General features: G+C 40.5%; 1 protein-coding gene across 1 annotated transcript in view; it reads right to left on the minus strand.

Moving 5' to 3' along the window:
* Positions 1-22,218, minus strand: part of Copa (coat protein complex I subunit alpha) — a 44,553-nt gene extending 22,335 nt beyond the window's left edge. The window contains exons 1-10 of the mRNA XM_048448901.3: positions 22,060-22,218; positions 15,998-16,111; positions 15,019-15,092; positions 12,539-12,619; positions 12,196-12,272; positions 11,061-11,170; positions 5,299-5,408; positions 3,546-3,645; positions 2,316-2,451; positions 1,345-1,427 (exon numbers count right to left, since the gene is read on the minus strand). Of these exons, the coding sequence (XP_048304858.1) occupies positions 1,345-1,427; positions 2,316-2,451; positions 3,546-3,645; positions 5,299-5,408; positions 11,061-11,170; positions 12,196-12,272; positions 12,539-12,619; positions 15,019-15,092; positions 15,998-16,111; positions 22,060-22,099 (925 nt within the window). The 5' untranslated portion in view covers positions 22,100-22,218. The remainder of the gene's footprint in view (positions 1-1,344; positions 1,428-2,315; positions 2,452-3,545; positions 3,646-5,298; positions 5,409-11,060; positions 11,171-12,195; positions 12,273-12,538; positions 12,620-15,018; positions 15,093-15,997; positions 16,112-22,059) is intronic.
* Between the last annotated feature and the right edge of the window lie 5 nt (positions 22,219-22,223).

Consider the following 22,223-nt stretch of genomic DNA (forward strand, 5'->3'; position numbering starts at 1 on the left):
TGCACACTCTAGCTGTCCTAGAAACTCACTGTGTAGACCAGGCTGGCCTTGAACTCACAGAACTCCACCTGGCTCTGCCTCTCAAGGGCTGGGATAAAAGGTGTGTGACACTGCCACCCAGTCAGAATAAAATATTAAGTTCTAGCCATTATTATGGAAAATGAGTTTAAGATGTGTTAAATTTGTTTATGCTGTGGAATATTTGTTTAATGATGTAAAGATGTGCTGCATTCTTTTATGTTGCATTTGTTTAGCTCTATGAAGCTGTGTTACTTTGACTGCCTAAAACAAACCTGATTGGTCTAATAATAATAAAGAGCTGAACAGCTAGGCAGGAAAGAGATAGGTGGGGCTTTCAGGGACAGAGAGAATAAACAGAAGGAGAAAAAGAGAAAAAGGAGAAAAGGAAAAGGAAAGGAAATCAGGGGCCAGTCACCCAGCCACCAACAGAGTAAGAAATAAGAAAGACACCTAGAATAGAGAAAGGTATAAACCCAGAGGCAAAAGGTAGATAGGATAATTTAAGTTAGAAAAGCTGGCTAGAAATAAGTCAAGCTAAGGTCAGGTATTCCTAATTAAGAATAAGTCTCCATGTATTTACTTGGGAGCTGGGGGGCAGGCCCCCAAAGAACAGAGTAAAAACAATCAACTACAAGCCATAGTTTATAAAACCAAGCAAAATCTGATGTGGTTTTACTTCCTACTATCTAATACCATATACTATGTTCCCACTGGCATTTTTAATATTCCCCTATCATGCTAAGAACTTCTCTTTTTCATCCAGTTCATGTTCTTTGCCTATGACAGTCTTCCTTTCTAATTCATTTTCGTTTTCCTGAACACTCAATATAAACCAGTAGGACACACACCTTTCTTTTTGCTTCATTTTTGTCCAAAGCGTTTTCAAACACATATCATTTTATATACTTACTGTTTACAGTCTATTTCCCTTAAAGTTCCATCAAGACAGGGACTTTCATGCACTGCTTTGATATCAGCACTCTAATATTTATTATATATTTGACAAATGAATGAAATAGACTGACTTCTATTTTCTCAGTGTGAGAACTCTTAAGTGTTCAATATTAGTCTCCTATGAGCTCCTAGGAGCACATCCAAGAGAATGAGCTTAGGGTTAAACAGATCTGGGATGAGAACACTAAAGAACACTTTCCCCAGAAGAGAGGTAAAAATGAGAAGCGCTTCAACTAGGTGGCTCTGAGAATTCTGCTTCTTTTTGTTATCTTATTACCACATACTGGAGACAAAACTAATGAAAACCCACTTTCAAATCTTATAAATGTTTAACTAAATCAGAGGGGTGGGATAAGAAATGGGTCTCACCTGCTGCAAACAGGTTAAGGTTGGGGTGGGCAGCTAGGACCCAGAAACGATCATGATCCCTGCGGAAGGTCTGAACCCCAGTCCTAGGAAATGAAAAGGTACACAAAGAAAACTGTTAATTCTGAAACTTCAGTACAGCATACACAAGAGATCGGACAGAAAGCATATAAGTTGACTTTGAAAGTGCATTAAGCACACAAACAGTACAGATGAAGTTGTGTGTCAGGATAGTCTTCAAGGACAGAGTGATCCTATTACTGCAACTTGTCAGCTTCTCCCTTATCACTTCCTACGCACCTCACTTCCCAGTTCTCACCTCCTTAGCTAAACATCCAAGAGGGAAAAAAAAAATCACATTAAAGTTTAGAGGAGAAAAAAGAATGCACAGAGATTTCTATCTAATAAATATGTGTTGATATTTCAGTCTCTAAGGGTTGTTTGCTTATTTATTTATTTAAACAGCAGTGCACATTAAATTTAGGGTCTCATGCATGATAGGCAAACACTTTTACCACAAAGAACTATACCCTTCAAATTTTCATAATGTAGGGTTTGATTTTTCTTCATGCTAAAGAGAAAGAAATATTCTAACTTTTCCCTTTCCTTTAAAAAAAAGTATTAACATATACGGTGTGCACATGTGCACATGACCTACTCATGTCAGAGGACAACTTGATTTTGGGAGATGGTTCTCTTCTTCTACTGCAGGCTCAGGGGTTAAAGCAGGTCATCAAGCTTGTATGCAAAGTGGTTTTACCTGCTGAGCCATCTCACTCATTTTTTTTTTTTTAAATTTTGAGACAGGGTTCCACGTAACCTTAGTTGGCCTTCTACTCTCCATACAGCAGAAGATGACCCCCTGCCAACACAGAAGTGCTGACATTACAGGTATGTGCTACCATGGTTGGTTTCTAATCTAATTTTCAAAGACAGAGAATAAGAAAGTCACGTAACATTAATAATTTCCTTACCGCTTAGACATATCCCAGACTCGGATACTCTTGTCCTCAGAATTGCTGAGGATCAACTCTTGGCGGGGGTGGAAAACAGCACAAGACACATTGTTGTAATGGCCCCGGCAGGTGTCAACCTCCCATGCCTTTGACTCTGAAGAACAAAAGGAGTTATTACAATTCTCTATAAGTCTGGCATCTATAAATCCAAAAACCTTTAAAAAAAAAAAGATTTTATTTGTATTTTTAATAATGTGTGTGTATCTGTGTATGCATTTGTGCATCTAAGTACAGTGCCCGTGGAGGCCAGGACAGGGCACTGGATCCCCCGGAGCTGGAGTAACAGGTGGTTGTGAGATGCCTGACATAGGTGCTATGTCAGGAACCAGAATCAGGTCCTCTGAAGGTCCACTGAGCTATCGCTATAGCCCCAATGTTTTGAAGAGACGAGGTTTTGCTATGTGGCTCAGGCTGGTCTTGTACTTGTGATCAACATCATACATGCTGAGACTGTAAGAATATACCACCATGTCTAGCTGAGATACTCTTAATCAAGTGTTAAGTATGATTGTAAAAATACTAAAATAATTTTTCCCCAAATGGGGCAATGATTTTATGTAAGTCTTTTCCTCTTTATGTATTGTTTGTCTGTGTGGTTTTGTTGTTATTCTGTCCCCAACACCCTCTTTTCTGAGGAAATACAGTTTTGCTGTATTGCACAAGCTGGCTTTGAACTCCTAGGAACAATATGGACTCAGCCTCTTGAGTAGCTGGAGCTCCTATCACATGCTATCTCAGCTCTAAACTTCCTAGTTTTTATGCACATCTCTGATCTTTTATTCTGAGCCCCTATTGACTACAATACCTATATTAAAAAATTCTATAAGCTTTTATTCTATTTTATTCTCTTTGTATGTATTACTAGCTGACATTTTAGAACAATATAAACTTTATAGCATGGAATTTTCTACTCACAATAATATAGAGTCCTGAACACAATCTGAAACAAAACAGTTACTATTTGTTAAATGATTGCATGTATTTTTTACTCTTAACTATGTTCATATCTCTTAATAAGGTAAAGCCATGAGGAAAAAAGGAAGAAATAATGACTAATCACTTAAAACTAGCAGGAAATAATCACCCAAGGAAGGAAAACAGATCCAAGTTCAGAAGACCTGGCTACTTTCCCTCGCTGGCCAGCAGTCCCTTTCTTGGATATGGTAACACCACCACAGCCTTACTCACCATTCATGCGCCAGATCTTCACTTGTCGGTCGTCTGCCCCAGATACAATAAGGGGCATGGTGGGGTGGAAGGCGGCCCAGTTTACTCCACGATCATGACCCTGTTAAAAAGACAAGGTGGGTCTTCCAAAACAGCTCTAAAGACACAATTCAAAGCAATCACGCTGGTATTTCTTTTTCTGCAACATGAGCACTCCATCTCAGGGCCTTGGATATGCTAAGACAGCATTCTACCACTGAGCTATTTCCCCAGCCCTCTGAAACACTCTTCAAGTAAAAAGACTCAAGGGACTGTGCCACTTTAAAGTCCATTTGTTGTTGTTTTATTTTCATTTGATATGGTTTTTAAAGACAGGGTCTTGTTGTATAGACTGAGTTGGGTTTAAACTCTAGACCTTTCTCCTTCAGTCTTCTGAAGTACAGGTATGTGGCATTATTCATGTTTTCCATAGGATATATGATAGGTGATGACATCATTGCTCTGACAGTTAATGAGATGTATGCTGACAGAGCCCATCTTTTTAAAGACCCTCAGTCTTAGGCTGGGGGTGTAATTCAATTCAATGGTAAAGCATCTGTTTACTATGTGCAAGGTACCAGGTTCAATTCCTAGCACAAACAAAAAAATAAAAACAAAAAACAAGGGGCTGAAGAGATGGTTCACTGGTTAAGAGTACTGACTTTTCTTGAAAAGGACCCAGGTTTGGTCTGTAACTCCAAGGGATCTAGTGCCCTCTGATGGCCTCTGAAGGCATCAGACATTCATTTGGTACAGATAAACTTGCAAGTAAAACACTTAAAAGTTTTTTAAGTAAAAATAGATTCTTCTCTCATACAACACATCCCAACCAATTTCCTTTCCCTCCACTCCTCCTTGTTCCCCCCAAAGTAAATCACTCTTATACATAAAAATAAAAAATCTGCTTCATTTAAAATATGGCTAATATTGACAGATATAAACTCTTGAGAATTCCTATATTCCTATGAAAGTTTAAGAATGATGATTCAAGATAGCCCCTATTCTATTTACATAGTTGTACTTCATTCTTTGACAGAAATATAGACAAGGCAGCTTTGATTCAAATAATATGTATTTAAGTGAGTAGTTATATGGTTTAGACTTTTTTTTTTTTTTTTGAGACAGGGTTTCTCTGTGCTACAGTCCTAGCTGTCCTGGAACTAGCTCTTATAGACCAGGCTGGCCTCAAACTCACAGAGATCCGCCTGCCTCTGTTTCCTGAGTGCTGGGATTAAAGGCATGCGCCAACACCACCCAGCTCCACCACCGCCCGGCTCTCACTGACTTTCTTTAGGAGCCTTCCTTCCACAAGCCTAATAATGGGTTCTGCTTTGTGACAGGGATGGAGCACATGTCCCGTTTTTTCCCTTGGTCCCCACTGGGTTTATAAGATGGCATATCTCTCCCTTTCACTGTTGGTTTACTTACAGTTCTAGTCTCCAAACCTCAAATGGTGCCCAATACTTACATATTTGCTGAAAGAATGAAAAATCGTTGGCCAGCAAGATGGCTCAGTGGATAAAATGCTCGCTCCCTAAGACACAGTTCAAATCCCCGGACTCATAAAAAGATGGAACCAACTCTACAAACCTGTCCGCTGGACTCCACACACGTGTTGAGGCTCACACCCACACACAGCACACACCCATACAGAGATGAAAATAAAACGAACAGCATACTGAGACTTCTCCCTAGCGGGTAGCACATACTCACCAACGGCAACAGAGATAAATACCTCGAGTACATGCTTCACCACTGCATCTGTAGTCCCAAATAGATCAACCCCGGTTATTCCTCTCACATCCGACTCCACAGCACCAGGAGACAAATTTTTTTTCCTCAGACCTTTGGAGGGTTAAGGAGTGGAATGAAAGATGCAAATATAATGTCATAAGAGCAAAGCAGCAGAATTGCAAAAAGGTATATCGAAAGACTAATATTTCAGATTAATAGCACTTTCCATTCTTCAATCTTCTCTCAACGTGGCCTCAAATGGCAATCACTCAATGTCTACTACTTTTAGGGTCATAAAACCTGTAGCAACTTTTTTCCATCATCTTCAAATTTTATTTTTTTACTTTTTAAATTTTTTTCAAAAAAATGTATTTTATTATTTGATGATAATAATGGGGGTTTGCCTGCACGTATATCTGTGGGACCACATTCATGACCAGTGCCTGCAGAGGTCAGAAGAGGGCTTCATATCCTCTGGAACTGAAGTTACAAATATTTGTAAGCTGCTAAGTGGGTGCTGGGAACTGAACCCCCAGGTTCTATGGAAGAGTGGTCAGTGCTCTTAAATGCTGAGCCATATTTCCAATCCTCAAGATAGAAGTAATTTGAAGAAATGCCCCGGGGGAGTTTGCGCTTTAGTGTTTTAGTGCTTCCCAAACTGGAAGCAATGTGCAGAGGTGTTTCAGATGCACTGCAGAACTACACATATTAAACAAAACAGTTATCTAGTTTAGAAGAACTATTATAAATACTATGAGAAGATACAGCAATAAGGTACTAGCAAAAAGTGTACTCACACCTACTTGCCTCTTGGACAAGACACCAAATAACTAGAACTGTTTGATTTCTCATGTTCTTGCATAAAAAGCTGCTTGTACATATAAATATATGTATTTTTGCATTAAAGCCAACAGATGCTACTTTCACTGGGGAGAATTATTAGCTGATAATTTTTTTGTTGTTTTTTGTTCTTCGAGACATGGTTTCATTGTGTGGCCCTGGCTCTCCTGGACCTCACTCTGTAGATCAGACTGACCTCAGACTCACAGAGATCTATCTGTCTCTGCCACCCAAGTGCTGGGATTAAAGGCATGAGCTGCTACCGCCTGACTGATAATTTTTAAATGATAGGCAAAAGACACCAGGACGAGAAGTGTCTTTTTTGTGTACAATCATGTTTGCAATTCATCTAGAAATCTTTAAAAGATAACTACTTGAAGTAAGTTGTGTTGGTTTATACATGCAATTTTAGCACTCAGAAGTTAGAGGCAGGAGGACTGCCACAAGTTGAACCTGGGCTATGTAGTGAGTTTCAAGGCTAGCCTGGGCTATAGAGCAAAGTCCTATTTCAAAAAGCAGTGTGGGCTGGTGGAAAGCTGACTACTTGTGTTAAAACCAGAAGCAAGGCTGGGCCCAGGCGGTGGTGCACGCCTTTAATCCCAGCACTCGGGAGGCAGAGGCAGGTAGATTTCTGTGAGTCTGAGACCAACTTGATCTACAAAAGCTAGTTCCAGGACAGGTTCCAAAACTACACCGAAAAACATTGTCTCGAAAAACCAACTTAAAAACAAAAAAAAAAAAGAAGCAAAATTACAGTACAAAGTATCAGTATCAGTTTTAATTCTGAAAACAACCCTTAGAGAGAGGTAATAATAATCATGTATACCATACCGAATTGTACACAACAAAATGAAATAGGAATGAAAACCCTTTAAAAATATTTGGAAGAAAAAAAATGGTAAGAAAAAGTTACTTCATATTTGTTATTTGTTAAATTTTTTAAAACAGACAGTATTTTAAAACAGGGACTAAATAAAACATATAATTGAAAATAAAACCTAAGAAGCTTCAGACTAAATGTGGTATCTGTAGAGAAAGGAAAAAAAAAAGTTAAGCTCAATGACTGAATTAATCGCCATTGTTTTAAACTATACTGAATTTCTTCTATTAGAATAGTACCTAACATCAGCATCAGAGAATGGTTTTAATTTAATAACTTAGCTTATGCCTAATTCAAGAGATTCTTTGTAGGTATAGAGACATAAAAGTTATGAAAAAAAGCACTCTCCTCAAGTTTCATTAATACACGGTCGCAAGTATGCTTTTGACTTATTTCATTTGTTCCTTTAATAGGGTCTGTCAACTTTCTCTAACGAGGCTTATGTATGAAATACGTTCAAAGACAGATACAAAAGCAGACAGCTGTGAGGATCTTCACCTCCAATAACCTTCAACAAATACATTAAAATGAGAGCTACACAACAGAATTAGTCTTTGTTGCACTTGCCTGTAATGATCCAAGAAAAGGGGAAGGGCGAAACAGATGAACAGTGACAGGCAGTGAAAAGATACTTAGAGAAGAAATATTTGAGCCTTTGACAAGCCACTCACTAGGACTGAGCGACAGATGGAAAATTTCTACAGCAGCTACCCAAATCCAGAGGGAGAGGAGAACACTCTCAGAACGGACCAGTTATTATATGCCTCCCAGTGGGGACGAGAGGAAGCAGTAAAGAGAGAGGAATGAGCAAAGGATTTGGCAGCATATTAATATATTCTAGTAGATATTTCAAAGAGTGAGCCTGAATTATATGGAGTTGACATGCAAAGGTGTAAGCATATTAAAATAATTTAACTGACAGTTTACTTGGAAGCACAAGCTGAAACCCATCTTCCACAGCTAGCTTTTAAACTGTTCCCCTAAAAACAAATGATTGTTTTCCAGGCTCACAGAATATTCAGGTTCTAGTAAGTTCCAGGGGGTAAATCCACATGGGAAAGATGTTAAGGGACTGCTTTGCCTTTAAAGCGTTCTACATTCTCTTGGTGTTACCTATTAATTTAGAGTGTTCTTTTCAAGAGAATCAAAATAATCAGAAATGTCACAATCCCCTAAATTTGGGTACATTCATTCCCTTAGTCAGAAGATCCTTTCCTGCCTTGGAAATGTTATCGTCAGTCCCTAAGAGACCAGAAAGTTGGTTTCTCTTACTGTTTTCAGACTAACCGGAACTAAAGCAAAATGGAATTCTGAAGAGTATGCTAATTTCGAGGACAGGAAAATGTTAAGTGTAAAAAGTCTAGCCCAAATGCTCTTCTACTTATTCAAATACCAAAACATTGCCTTCCACTCTAGTTAAAGGATTACTTTAAGTCAGCAGAGTCAGTAGAGAAATAGTAGATGCATTCACATTAGTATAGCAAGTTAGTACAACATTCTCACTACACCATCTACAAATTACAGCAACTGCAATACCACATAGCAATCCATGCAACCCACACATTCAAGAGCAACACAAAGCCCACTAAGGTCATACTCTCCCTTACTCTTCTAATCTAAGGTCCTTAACTTTGATATAAACATGCTTTCTGCCTGCAAAAGGTGAAGAAAGTACTTCTTGCCCTGGGCATTTCACGGTCACAAATGAGAACCTAGCCACTTTACTTCCCCAAATTGCTTCTTATTTTAATTAACAGATTTTTAAAAATGCATTTCCCAAGTCACTTTAGCTAGACCACAGGGAACATGCTGTGCTAGCAGCAGATGGCACAGCAGCACTTTTAAAGTGGCACGTTACAGGGCCCTTCTCAACTCAGTGTTCTGGGGATGAACCCCTAGGACCTAAAAACAACTGTGTAGGTATAAAATTAACACATATTCTAGGATAGAATTAGCTGTACACAATTTACTTCTTCCAGCACCTTTCTCACAGAACTCAAGACTATTCTACATAGCTTTCCCTGACAGCGGGGACAGCACAGGCTGGGAGCCGACCTCAGTGCGTATATCCCGAGCAGAGAGTGTGTCTTGAATGTGAGCATGGAGAAACCGTATGGAAAGCCACAGCCAGGTTACTGCAGAGTGAATGCTAAGCTCCCCAGTACTGGCAGTGAGGAGAGGGCACAGGCTCACAATGCCTGTACCGAGCTCCTCCTGTTGGCATGGCTGGTCACATCTGGGTGTACTTCAAATAGCCTAGTCAGTCTGACAGAAAACTGCAATGGCAAAGACCTAGAGGATGAACATAATGGCTGTATCTCCCAAACTGTCTTGTTTACACCACTGTCTTGCAATTCTAAGCTTTGGAAAACTGCAGAGACAGCATGATACAGTGATCCTACTCTCCAACTGCCCTCTTTTCTCCTTGACTTGTTTGGGTTTTGTTTTTTGTTTTGTTTTGTTTTATTTTTCCTTTGGTTTGGTTCTTTGAGACAGGGTGTCATATAGCCCTGGCTGGCCTTAAACTCATTATGTAGTCAAGAATGACTTTGAATTTCTGATCCTCCTGCTTCTACCTCCTAAGTGTTGGGATTATAGCATGCAAGACCGTGCCCAAATTCCCTTGGTTTATTTCTACAATAAATAAATTGCAAATGCTACTATAACATTCCAATCATTGCATTCAGGAATCCAAAGTCTGCACTTGCTGTTCACCGACGGCTTATAAAAGCAGCAACTCCTAAATGGCCCTAGCCTAGCACTGTCAGAGGAAGCTGAGTAGTTACCACTTTAGCACTTTATAGAAAGGGAAAGTTAACTCCTTCACTTCTACAGAGAAGCAGGTAAAGGCCCACAAGGGCTTTCCTATTTAGGGAAGAAATGCTGTTTTGCAGTCTCACATGACTTTCCTAAGAACCCAATCTCAGAATTTCTAAAGTGGCAAATAAAGATAATTCAGTGAGTGAGGTTTTTTGTTTTTTTGTTTTTTAAATTTAACTGAGCAGAGAAGCACAGTATTTAGAGTCTCGGTTCCCTATTCCAGCAAGAAGCCCCTCCATGCATGTCATAGACAGCATTCTCTCTCAGTATTCTCTGTGCAGCAACATTTTAGATCTCTGTTTGACACTAAAATTTCAATCTTTATCTCAAAAATCATTATATATAAATTACGACAGGAGGACTTGGCCTAATTATTCAAAGGGCTCAGAAAGCTTGTTTTTTTTTAATATTTATTTATTATGTATACAGTATTCTGCTTACATGCATGCCTGCAGGCCAGAAAAAGGCACCAGATCTTATTACAGATGGTTGTAAGCCACCATGTGGTTGCTGGGAATTGAACTCAGGACCTTTAGAAGAGCAGGCGGTGCTCTTAACCACTGAGCCATTTCTCCAGCCCTCAGAAAGATTATTAAAAGGTATTCTGAATACAAAAGTCACCAATTCCTTCCCATTCTATGTTCCTTATTATAGAAGAAATCTAATAGACTTTTCTATTTATAAATAAGGCAACAGGATTCACAAATTCCATTTACTTACATATTCTTGTTTTTGTAAAATATGTATCTTACTTGAGTGGAAAGCTTGGTTCTTAATCAAATAATTCAGATGTACTTTTTTTTAAAAATAACTTATTTAACTTTATTTTATGTGCATTGGTTTGATGGTATCAGATACCCTGGAACTGGAGTTACAGACAGTTGTGAGCTGCTATGTGTGCACAGGGAATTGAACCTGGAACCTCTGGAAGAACAGCCAGGGCTCTTAACTGCTGAGTCATCGCTCTAGCCCAGATATACATATTTAATGAAAATCTGAGGTAACTAAAGAAATCAAATTAGCTTCCTAGAGTAAGTCGCTTTCATAGAAAATACTGCTAATATGAACATCAAAGCAGATTCAATACCTTCAAAAACAAAGATATTATACAGAAATGGAAATTCTGAATTTTGTTGTTCGAAGCCAAATACCCTTGCTGTTTTAAGCAATTGCAGTTTTGCGCCAGACGTGACTAGATTGTCCCCTGAACTTGGGTAGCTCACCAGAAATATCCCAAACGCGGACAGTCTGGTCCAGGCTAGCGGACACCACCAGGTCTTCAGAGGGGTGGAACTGGGCACACATTACATAATGGTTGTGTCCCGTTAACACACTGCAAGGAAAAAACATTCAATTAAAGGTAGAAATCAACAGGCTTCTAAGCTAAATGCTTTCTTCACAGTCAGTGGATGCTTTTCTCATATTTTTATGGAAGCAATGGAAGCCATCCTAACAATTCTAAACTAGTAATAAGCAATGACACCCGTGCTAACAGTGGCTCCCTTTTTGTTTTGTTTTGTGGTTCTTTTAATCCCGAGTGCTGGGATTAAAGGCATGTCCAGCTAATAGCTCCTTTTTAAAAATATATAGTTTTTGACCAGGCAGTGATGGCACATGCCTTTGACCCCAGCCAGAAGGCAGAGGCAAGCAGACCTCTGTGGGTTTGAGACCAGCCTGGTCTATAGAGCAAGTTCTAGGCTAGTCAGGGCTACACAGAGAAACCCTGTCTCAAACAGACCAAAAAAAAAAAAAGTTATCTTCTTCTTAGTACAGCGGCAACAGTGGGTGCCATATAGTCAGTTTTCTCCTTCCCCTTTACATGGATCAAACTCAGGTCACCAGTTTTGCATGGCACCTTTTTGCTTTCTTCAATAATTCTCTTTCTAACACTAACTGTTTAATATTTAAATATTACTAATTTCATGGAACCAAGTTTACTCTCAGATTAAAGACTTATAAAAATATGGCAATTCATATAGGAAATATACTTGACAGATTTTAATAGAACACCTTTAACGGCTGAAGTTGGAAATTCTTATGGCAATTCTACTAGAGGACCAGCCCAAACACTAAGTGAGACTCACTGTCTATATTACAACTCCAGTTTTATGGACATAGTACTGAAAAAGGATCTAAATGTTCTACTCCAAAGGTCTGGTTTTATGGCCTATTCTTCTTAAGACATCACAAAATCTAGGCTGATATTACTATATTTAAAAGAATCCTACAAATATGATCAGTAATTAATCAGCAGACATGGCCTGCCTGGGAAGGAGGAAGACTGACCTGAGAAGAAGCTGACTGTAAGTATTTAGAAAGAATGAGACCCTTTTTTGAGGCTACTGCCTCTTGGTTTACCAGACACAGGTTCTAGATTGCCAGTTCCACACACGAATTGTTTGGTCATCTGAGGCACTCAAAATCCAAGGATACTCCTGAAAGACATTTCAGACAGGGCTAGAACAATCTCGTTCTGTCAGGCCAGACCCTTGTGTACGCTTGACAAGTGTTCTAGCATCACTAAGTTACACCCCAGCCCTTGTTTTTCAGACAGGATTCACTATGTAGTTTAGGCTAGCCTTAAGCTATGCAGACACAAGTGCCCAGATTCTTATTCACAGCCAGAGCTCTAGTGCCAGGCATAGAGATTACTATGGAGAAATTACAGAATACTGAATAATGAAGGTCAACAGCCACTTACATGATGAAAAAATGTGGTACGAATATAATCCAAGTGCCCAAGCAATGTGAAGAGGCAGCGCCGAAGTTTGTAATTCCAAACCTGAAAAGACAGAAATCAACCACGGAATAGGACATAAATACCTTGGACTTAAGAAAGTCTCACTGGGTTCCTTTTGTTTGTTTGCTTGTTTGAAACAGGAGTTTCATATACATAGAAATTCCTACACTCGCACTTGCTATGTGGCCAACAATGACCTTGAATTGCTAATCCTGCCTCCAATTCCTGAGTGCTGAGACCCAGTTTTATATGGTGCTAAACTTCAAAAACATTAGGTAAGCATTCCACTTAAATGAGCCACATCCCCAGCTCTGAAATCTAGTTTTGGAGATCCAAAGTTGCTGCACTGTATTTTACCGTTAGAACTGTCTGCATTCTGTTGACTATCTCACCTAACGTTAAGGTGTTACTATTACTAATAAACTCCTTACTCAGCAATCTAGAGGCTTCTTCTTCATCTGGATCTTATTCTGACGACTTCATTTTTCCCTAAACTTCCTTCTTCCTTAGCTTTTCCTTGTTTTATCTCCAAACTATAAAATTACTCTTTCCTATTCAGCTTTTCTTCTTTTTCCCGTCAAGTATAGCTGGTGTTTAATACAGAAAACTTAATGCAGACTTAAGCACAAGGGGTAGAGAAAGAGAGGACTCAGAAGAAAGTAAGGCACACCCAAGAGCACGAGTATAGGCTTCTCACAGAAAAGCTACAGAGTGTAAGACATCTACACATGGGGATGGGCTCACGGGGAAGTTGTCTCTCTCTGTCTTACACTATCATTTGTCTAGCATTCAAACTACTCCCTGTGCAGCATCTTTCACACTACGGCTTTAGCTCTCTGCTTACTACTGACAAATTCCAAATATCTTCAGTGAGTCTCCTAGGTACTTCAAGCACAGTAGAGCCAATACGGAATTATTCATTCTCCAAAACTCCACAAAACTGTACCTACTGCAGACTCGTCTTTCCAAGTTAGTGACCTTCTGTTAGGGCTGGGGATGTACCTGAGCCATAGAGTACTTGCCGAGCACATACGAAGTCCTAAGATCAGTCCCCAGCAGTGAGGGGGAAAGTACCACAACAGAATCTCATTCACATTTCTTTATCGTCCCTCTGACGCCCATCACAAACAACCACTGGTTTTTTTCCTTAAGCTTTCATATCCATCTACTTCTCTCCATTTCAGATGGTATTGCCTAAGTTCAGGTTCTGTTCTTCTGTTCACTTTCCCCAAGCATTTATAAAATAGTTTCCTCATTGGTATCTATGTCTTCAGTTCCTCCCAATTTATCCAATCTTTTATTTACTATTATTTAAGGAAAAAAAAATTTTTTTTTTTTTTGGTTTTGTTTTTCGAGACAAGGTTTCTCGGTGTAGTCTTGGCTGTCCTGGAACTCACTCTGTAGAGCACGCTGGCCTCAAAATCACAGAGATCTCCCTGCCTCTTACTCCCAAGTGCTGGGACCACTGCCCAGCTTCATTTGAGAAATTTAAAAAATAAAATCAATGTAAATCTTCTACCACTCCTCTATCTAAGCCCCAGTATTGGCTACACGCTTGTGTAATAACACGAGAACCCCTGAGCACTGCAAACGTGCACTCATGATCTTATCTACCTTCTAGATCTCTCTGTCTTCTGCCCTCTTTCACTGTCTCTAGATTTTATCTCTCTAAAAGGAACTAGAAATTCCCAAACACATCCAACTATGCATGTCCATTTCTGTACATGGACTGTTCTTTTTCTATTTTGAGTATTTATTATGTCATTCAAACTATTTGTCTTAGTTAGGGTTTCTATTGCTACAATGAAACACCATTGACCAAAAAGCAAGTTGGGGAGGAAGGATTCATTAGGCTTACACTTCAGCATTGCTAGTCATCACTGAAAGAAGTCAGAACAGAAACTCAAACAGAACAGAATCTGGGAGGTAAGAGCTGATGCAGAGAGGTCAGGAAGGAATCCTGCTTACTGGCTTGCTCCCCAGCCCACTCACCCCACCCTCTTATAGAACCCAGGACCACCTGCCCAGGGATGGCACCACCCACTATGGGTTGGGCCCTCCCTCAATGATCACTAAAGGAGAAAATACCTTACAGCTGCATCTTATGGAGGCATTTCCTCAGCTGAGGCTCGTTCCTTTCTGATGCTTCTAGCTTGTGTCAAATTGACATATAAAACCAGCTAGTATACTATACATGCTATTATTTGAGTGTACGTTTATCTCTTGTGTTAGAATAAAGGCTCCTGGAGAACAAAGGTTACTTTGTACTCATCTTTCAATTCCCACACAAAAGAAAAGTTTCTGATAAATTCAGTAAGTGTTTGTTGGATAAGTGCTTTGGATAATGTTAGAAGTCCAAGTCCTCTATAAATGAATTCTCCTGTCTTTCAGTTCCTTAGTTCCCAAACCTCACCATTCTCCTGTTATTCCCAGCCATGTACCTTAATCTTATAGTCATCTCCTCCAGAGACGAACAGTGGCTGCTGCTTATGGAAGTCGATGCCTCGCACTGGACCTAGGGAAGAAGGCAGGCCATGTATGTGAAGGAAAGTTATCCTCTTTATTTGTGTCTGTGTGGTGCACATGCAGAGGTCAGAAAACAAGTTGCAGTCAATTCTCTTCTTCCACCATATGGGCCACGGGGATGGAACTCACGAAACTCAGGCTTAGCAGTACGTTTACCCTCTAAGCCACTTCACCAGTCCCCCCACCCGCCTTTTTTTTTTAATTTTTATTTTTTGAGTCTTAGCTGTACTGGACTTTGCTTTGTAGACCAGGCTGGCCTCGAACTCAGAGATCTGCCTATCTCTGCCCCCAAGTGCTGGGATTAAAGGTGTGAGCCACCATCCAGGTTTAAGATTCTTATTTGTATAGACCAGGCAATGGTGGCACACGCCTTTAATCCCAGCACTCGGGAGGCAGAGGCAGGCTGATCACTGTTTGAGGCCAGCATGGTCTACAGAGTGAGTTCCAGGACAGCCAGGACTGTTTCACAGAGGAAAAAAAAATTCTTATTTATAGCTTTTGTTTGTTTGTTTCTACCTCTTTCCACAAACTAGGATTCTTATTTGAGGGATGATTAAATCACCCTATATAATGACAAATACTTGGCCTTTAAAAGTATTCATTTTTGGGCTGGAGAGATGGATCAGCCATTAAAAGGCTAGGCTCACAACCAAAGAATATAAAAATATTCATTTTTATTATGTGTATGTGCACATGTGTTCACGTGCTAGTGGCGACCAAGAGAGAGTATCCGATCACCTGGAGCTGGAGTTCCGGGTGGTTTGTGAGCCCTGGATTGATGTGGATAGGAAATTGAACTCAGGTCCTGCAAGAACAGTTTTCGCTTTTCACTTCTGAGTCACCTCTCTAGCCCCAATACTTAAATCTTATAATGTCCCCTAGAAACTAACTTACCATCATGTTCATCAAACTTGTCGATTAGAGTGCACATTCGATAGTCCCATAACTGGATGACCCCATTGTGTAAACTGGTCAGGATCCAGGGTCTTTTGGGATGGAAACTTAGGCCTGGAGAAAGGTGAAAAGCAGAAAATTACACAATGAGATAGGGTCCCTGATGTCTTCTTTTGTCAAGTCTGATAAAAAGGAACAACTAGATTAACCAGAGGCTATCTATTTATTCCTTCAACATGCTTGATAGCTTTCTCCCTAATTTTTAAAGTGTCTTTGTATGGCCCTGGCTGTCCTGGAACTTACTTTGTAGAGCAGACTATCCTGGAACTCACAGATTCGCCTGCCTTTGTCTCCTCGAGAGCTAGAATTAAAAGGCTTGCGCCACCACCTCCAGGCTGATAGCTAGCCTTTTATTGGATACCAAATACAATAAGCCTTATTGTTAGATATTTCTTTTTTAAGCATTGCTGGGCTTTGTTCTGAGGTGTATCTTAGCTGGAATCAGCTGACAGATAGGACCTAAAGTTTTGTTACTGTGGGTCTATAGCTGCCTTTATAGTCTAGGTCTAATTTGAAATCACTGCTAAGGGAATACCCACCAGAGGGTCTCTATAGGATGCTCAATAATGTCAGGAAATCTTTCTTTAACTGCTGAGCCATCTCTCCAGCCCCACAAAAAAATAAAATGAAAACCAAAAAAGACCCTTTCTATTTGTCTTATAGGAGCACAGACTATTTCCACCTTTGTGTGAGCTCCAGGGATAACTGTTCTGCTTTCTATTTCCATTCTTTATTTAAAAGTTATTATTAAGGGCTGGAGAGATGGCTCAGAGGTTAAGAGCATTGCCTGCTCTTCCAAAGGTCCTGAGTTCAATTCCCAGCAACCACATGGTGGCTCACAACCATCTGTAATGAGGTCTGGTGCCCTCTTCTGGCCTGCAGACATACACACAGACATAATATTGAATACATAATAAATAAATAAATATTTGAAAAAAAAAGTTATTATTAAGATTTGTTTTTGCCAGGCAGTGGTAGCGTATGCCTTTAATCCCAGCACTTGGGAGGCAGAGGCAGGCGGATCTCTGTGAGTTCAAGGTGAACCTGTTCTACAAGAGCTAGTTCCAGGACAGGCTCCAAAAGCTACAGAGAAACCCCGTCTCGAAAAACCAACCAACCAACCAACCAACCAAACAAACAAACAAACAAAAAAGATTTGTTTCTCTGGGGCTGGAGAGATGTCTCAGAGGTTAAGAGAACTGGCTGCTCTTCCAGAGGTCCTGAGTTCAATTCCCAGCAACCACATAGTGGCTCACAACCATATATAGTGGGATCTGATGTCCTTTGGTGTAAAGGTATACATGCAGATAGAACACTCATATATACATAAAAACAAATAAAAAAATTTGTTACTGTATTCTTTTTTAATTATGTGTAGGCGTGTGTCTGTGTGTGTGTATGCACTCATAAGTGCAGGTACCTATGAAAACCTACGAAGGCCAGATGTGTTGGATCCTCTGGAACTGGAGTTACAGGTGGTTGTGAGCCGTCTGCCATGGGTTCTGGGAACTGAACTTGTGTCCTTTGGAAGAGCAAGTGCTCTCAACAACTGAGCCATCTCTGCATCTCTGGAGCCCTCTATTACTTTTTTTTTCCTCTTTTTAAAAAAGACAGACCTCATTCTTATGTCTAAGCTAGCCTAAAAAGTCACAATCTTTCCATCTCAGCCTCCCAGTGCTCAGATTACAGGTATGTATAACTTCTAAAATTATCTATCTATCTATCTATTTATTGCTTTTGTTTTTTGAGACAGGGTTTCTCTGTAGCTTTGGAGCCTGTCCTGGAACTCTCTCTGTAGACCAGGCTGGCCTCAAACTCACAAAGATCCACCTGTCTCTGTCTCCCAAGTGCTGGGATTAAAGATGTGTGCCACCACTGCCCAGCTATCTCGTAATGTTTTAATATACTTTTTAAGTGTATGAGTATTTTGCCTGTATATGTCTATGTGCACCACATGCATGCCTGGTGCCTGTGGAGGTGAGATCCCCTGGAACTGGAGTTACAATGGTTATGAGCCACCATAACCACCAAGATGCTAAGAACTGAACCTGGGTCCTCTGCAAGGGTGCCAAGTGTTCTTAACCACTGAGTCATCTCTCCAGCTCCACAACTACCTCTTGATGGCTTTTTCTTAAATTTTGGATTTTTTTCTCACATGCATGTACCTATCAACACTCTAAGAAAGGTCCAAGGGGACCCATAGATGACCTCTGTCATTTCTGGTATTTTCCAAGCACATTTTAGCCATCTTTGTTGCCCCAAATGCTGAGCTCTTATTCCTGTGCTAGACTACAGGGTTTTTCCTTCTTCCTTCACTACTGCCTGGAATCTGTCTCTAAGCACTAATCTAAACAAACATAGGACTCACCCTATTTATTTACCTTCCCTCAAGGAATAATTTCCTGTACTCTTTGTAGTTTTGTTTAGTTGTTTAGTGATTTAAGGCAGGAAAACAAATCTATCCCTTGTTACTCCACCAGGATGATAAAAGGACAAACTAGAAGAAAAGAATTGTTAACAGTTTGGAGTGTGTCCAGGTTCTTAATGCAGCTACATATAAACACAGGCCTTACTATGTTATGGGCATGGAATTATACAATGCTATTTTGCAAACCTTTCTCACTTAAATATATGACATAAATCTTTTTTACACTTAATGGAAATTCATTCTTTTTTTTTTTCAACTGTAAGGAACAAAGGCACCGAACTTAAAATTTTTAATTACATTTATTTATTTACTGTGTGTATGCACATGTGTTCTCGTGTAGGCTCACATGTACCATGGTGCATGTGTGGAAGTTTGAGGACAATCCATACATATGTATATATGTAGGCTACATATTGAGACATTGCCTTAAAAATCAAAACAAAACAAAACAAAACAACAACAAAACCTTGCAGGTGTCAATTCCCTTCTTCTACCATATGGCCTTGCGACTGAACTTAGATCATTAGGCTTGGTGGTAAGAACTTTAACCACTTAGTCATCTCACTCGTCGATCACATTTTAAACTATCTTTGAATTGGAGATTTACTTCAGTGAGAGAGAGGTGGCTTGCCTGGGACTCAGTTTAGTCACTAACGCGCGCGCGCGTGCGCGCGCGCGCACACACACACACACACACACACACACACTCCCAAACTGAGCATGGTGTCACACACCTGTAATCCTGGCACCTATGAGGCTGAAGCGGAAACATCATGAGTTTGAGGCCCGCATGGGCTATATAGCGAGACACTGTCAATAAACAAACAAACAAACAAATGAAAAACCCACCTTACTCTTAGAAAACATTTAAGTTTCACCTCTAGTTTCTGGCTATCAAAAGGATCAGCTGAAGCCAAGTGGTGGCACATGCCTTTAATCCCAGCACTCAGGAGTCAGAGGCAGGCGAATCTCTGTGAGTTTGAGGTCAGCCTGGTCTACAGAGTGAATTCCAGGACAGCCAGGGACACACAGAGAAATCCTGTCTCAAAAAAAAAAAACCCAAAAAAAAAATCTACTGAAGATAGGTTTATATATAATCTAGACCAATTGCCTTAACAGTGCTTTAGGCTAAAAACTTGAAAATGGAACGGCTACAAAATAGAACACGTACATTAAAAAATTTGCACTACATTTATCTGAGAGTGTATATACATCTTTGTGTCCACATACACACATGCCATGTATATGTGTGTGAGAATCAGCTCTCTCCTTCCATGTAGGTCATGGGGATCACTTGGTGAGAGGCACCTTTGCCCACTGAGTCATCTCACTGGCTTAGCACATGTACATTTAATATTCTGGTAAACGTCTGGGTTTTAGTTTTTCAGAGCTAAGGTTTCTTTGTGTAGCCCTGGCTGTCCTTGAATTCACTGTAGAGACTAGGCTGGCCTCAAACTCTGCCTGCTCTATGCCACCACACCCAGCAATGTTTGGGGTTTTAAAACAGGGATTCACTTTGTAGTTTAGGCTGGTCTCAAACTTGCAACAAACCTCTCGCCTTAGCCTCCCATGTACTGGGATGACAGGTTGAGGGCCATCACATCCAACTCCAGTAGCTATTGCTTAGTTGTAAGAACACTGTACGAATATGCTCTATCAGCAAGTTTACAAAGACACCTATTTTGCATGGTGTTTGTTTTATTTTTATGGTATACTGTTAACATCTTTCTTTTTTTCTTTTGGACAGGTCCCACCATGTAGCCTCCAATGCACAGCAATTCTCCTGCCTCAGACTCTCATGTGCTGGGATTTACAGACAGGAACCACAGTGTCTAGCTTAGCACTTACATTTTTTTTATTTTTAATGATGTATATCTGTGTGGGGATTGTGTGCACATTAGTACAGGGGCCTGAAGGGGGACAGAAGAGGACACTGGATCCTATGGAGCTGGAGGTATATATAGGTAGTTGTGAGCCATATGACATGGATGATGGGAACCAAACTCTGTATGAGCAGTACGCAGTTTTAACTCTGATTGCACAAACTCTCAAATACTCACTCATTCCTCCACCCCTTCCTACTGACCAAGAAGATGTCTGAAAAGAACTAAGAGGAAACGAAGACTCACGTCATCTACTCAAGTACCGGAAACTGGTTTTGTTTGTTTGTTTGTTTTGAATTATGCTCAGGCACACCTGAGCTCAGGTGCACACAGAGCCCAGAAGAGGGGACCAGATCATCTGGAGCTGGAGTTACAGGTGGCTGTGGGCTTCCAAACATGGGACCTGGGAACCCAATACAAGTCCTCTGCAAGAGCAGTAAATTCTGTTAACGGAGTCATCTTTCCGGCCCCAGAGCCGTTTTTTGGAAGTGTCTCACTGTAGCTTTGACTGGCCTGGAGCTCAGTGTGTAGACCACACTGGCCTCCAACTCACAGAGATCAACCTGCATCTGGCTCCAGAGTGCTGGGATTAAAGCCACCATGACTGTACCAGAGATGATGGGTCTTTCTTTTTATTGCCACTGAGACAGGCTCTACATAACCATGATGGTAGTAGAAATTTTAAGGGTACCTTTCGTGATCAAATTTCTCACGATACTTAGAAACTGCTCAGAATATAACCTCACATTAAACAGCTTCTAGTTTTTGAGTTACTGAGTCTGGCCAGGCTTTATTATAACATATGCAATATACTTTCTCATTTTAATTCTCTTTATAAAAGAATGTTAATTACCCTTAGTTTTAAAAATAAGAATGTAGAAATTTAGAGATAGGCCGACTCAGGTCATGTAGTTTGTTAGTGGATGTTTCAGAATTCCTAAGCAAGACAACTTGACTCCAGAGAACAAATTCCAAACTACTCCACTATAATTCATTTTAGAAAATATTCCAGATATATCTTTAACCAGATTTCCGTAGACTTAATTCTGTTTTTCTAATTTCAACATTCTAAAAGACTGTGATCTCAGGCCTCTGTCCTTCAAAAATTATTACCAAAAAATTCTATGTCTGACATTCAAATCTAATACAAAGCATCTTGTATGTATCGAACAATCTTGCCAGTCTCCGGACTTGATGGGGCTGTAGGCAAGTAGGCAGTAAAGTCCAACGGAGGCACTGGACATCGAGATGTGCAGACAGGCTAACGGCGTAGCCAGTGCCTGACTCCAAAAAAGCTACAGTGACAGAGGTGTAGAACCAAACGCCAGAGGTACTTCGTATAACACGGTCATTAAAAATGCATAAAAGTCACAAGGCCTTAAGAACATAAAGAATAAAAGTAGGAGCACAGCCCTAAGAAGAGGTGGATGGAAATAATAGGAAGCGGGCCTAAGGGATCTCCTTCAATGCAGGAACCATTTTATAAGTAAGTCAAAGTTCCAGGACTCACTAAGAAGCGCAGACTGCAGAGACTCCACTAGACCTAACCCGCCTCCCTCGGGTATTCCTCCCGGTTCAAGCGGGCCCAATTCGGTCAGCGAGTCCGCCCATCCTCACTCCCTTAAGTGACAGCACCGCCCCTAACATCCAACCCCCGTTTTTCTCCTTTTCTTCTTCTTCTTCTTCACTACCTTTGACCCGCGCGCTCTTGGTCTCGAATTTGGTTAGCATCCTTCAGGCCTCCGGTTCCCAGGTCCGATTAGCCGGTACGGCCGCTCCCGGTTGTGGTTGCCTTTCCAAGGCCTCCACGTCAGCTACCCGAGGTCGTGGCTCCCGGAAGCTCCTCAACAGTAAC

This window comes from Myodes glareolus, chromosome 5 (genome assembly GCF_982192425.1).
Source record: "Myodes glareolus chromosome 5, mMyoGla1.1, whole genome shotgun sequence".
NCBI classification, from domain to species: domain Eukaryota; kingdom Metazoa; phylum Chordata; class Mammalia; order Rodentia; family Cricetidae; genus Myodes; species Myodes glareolus.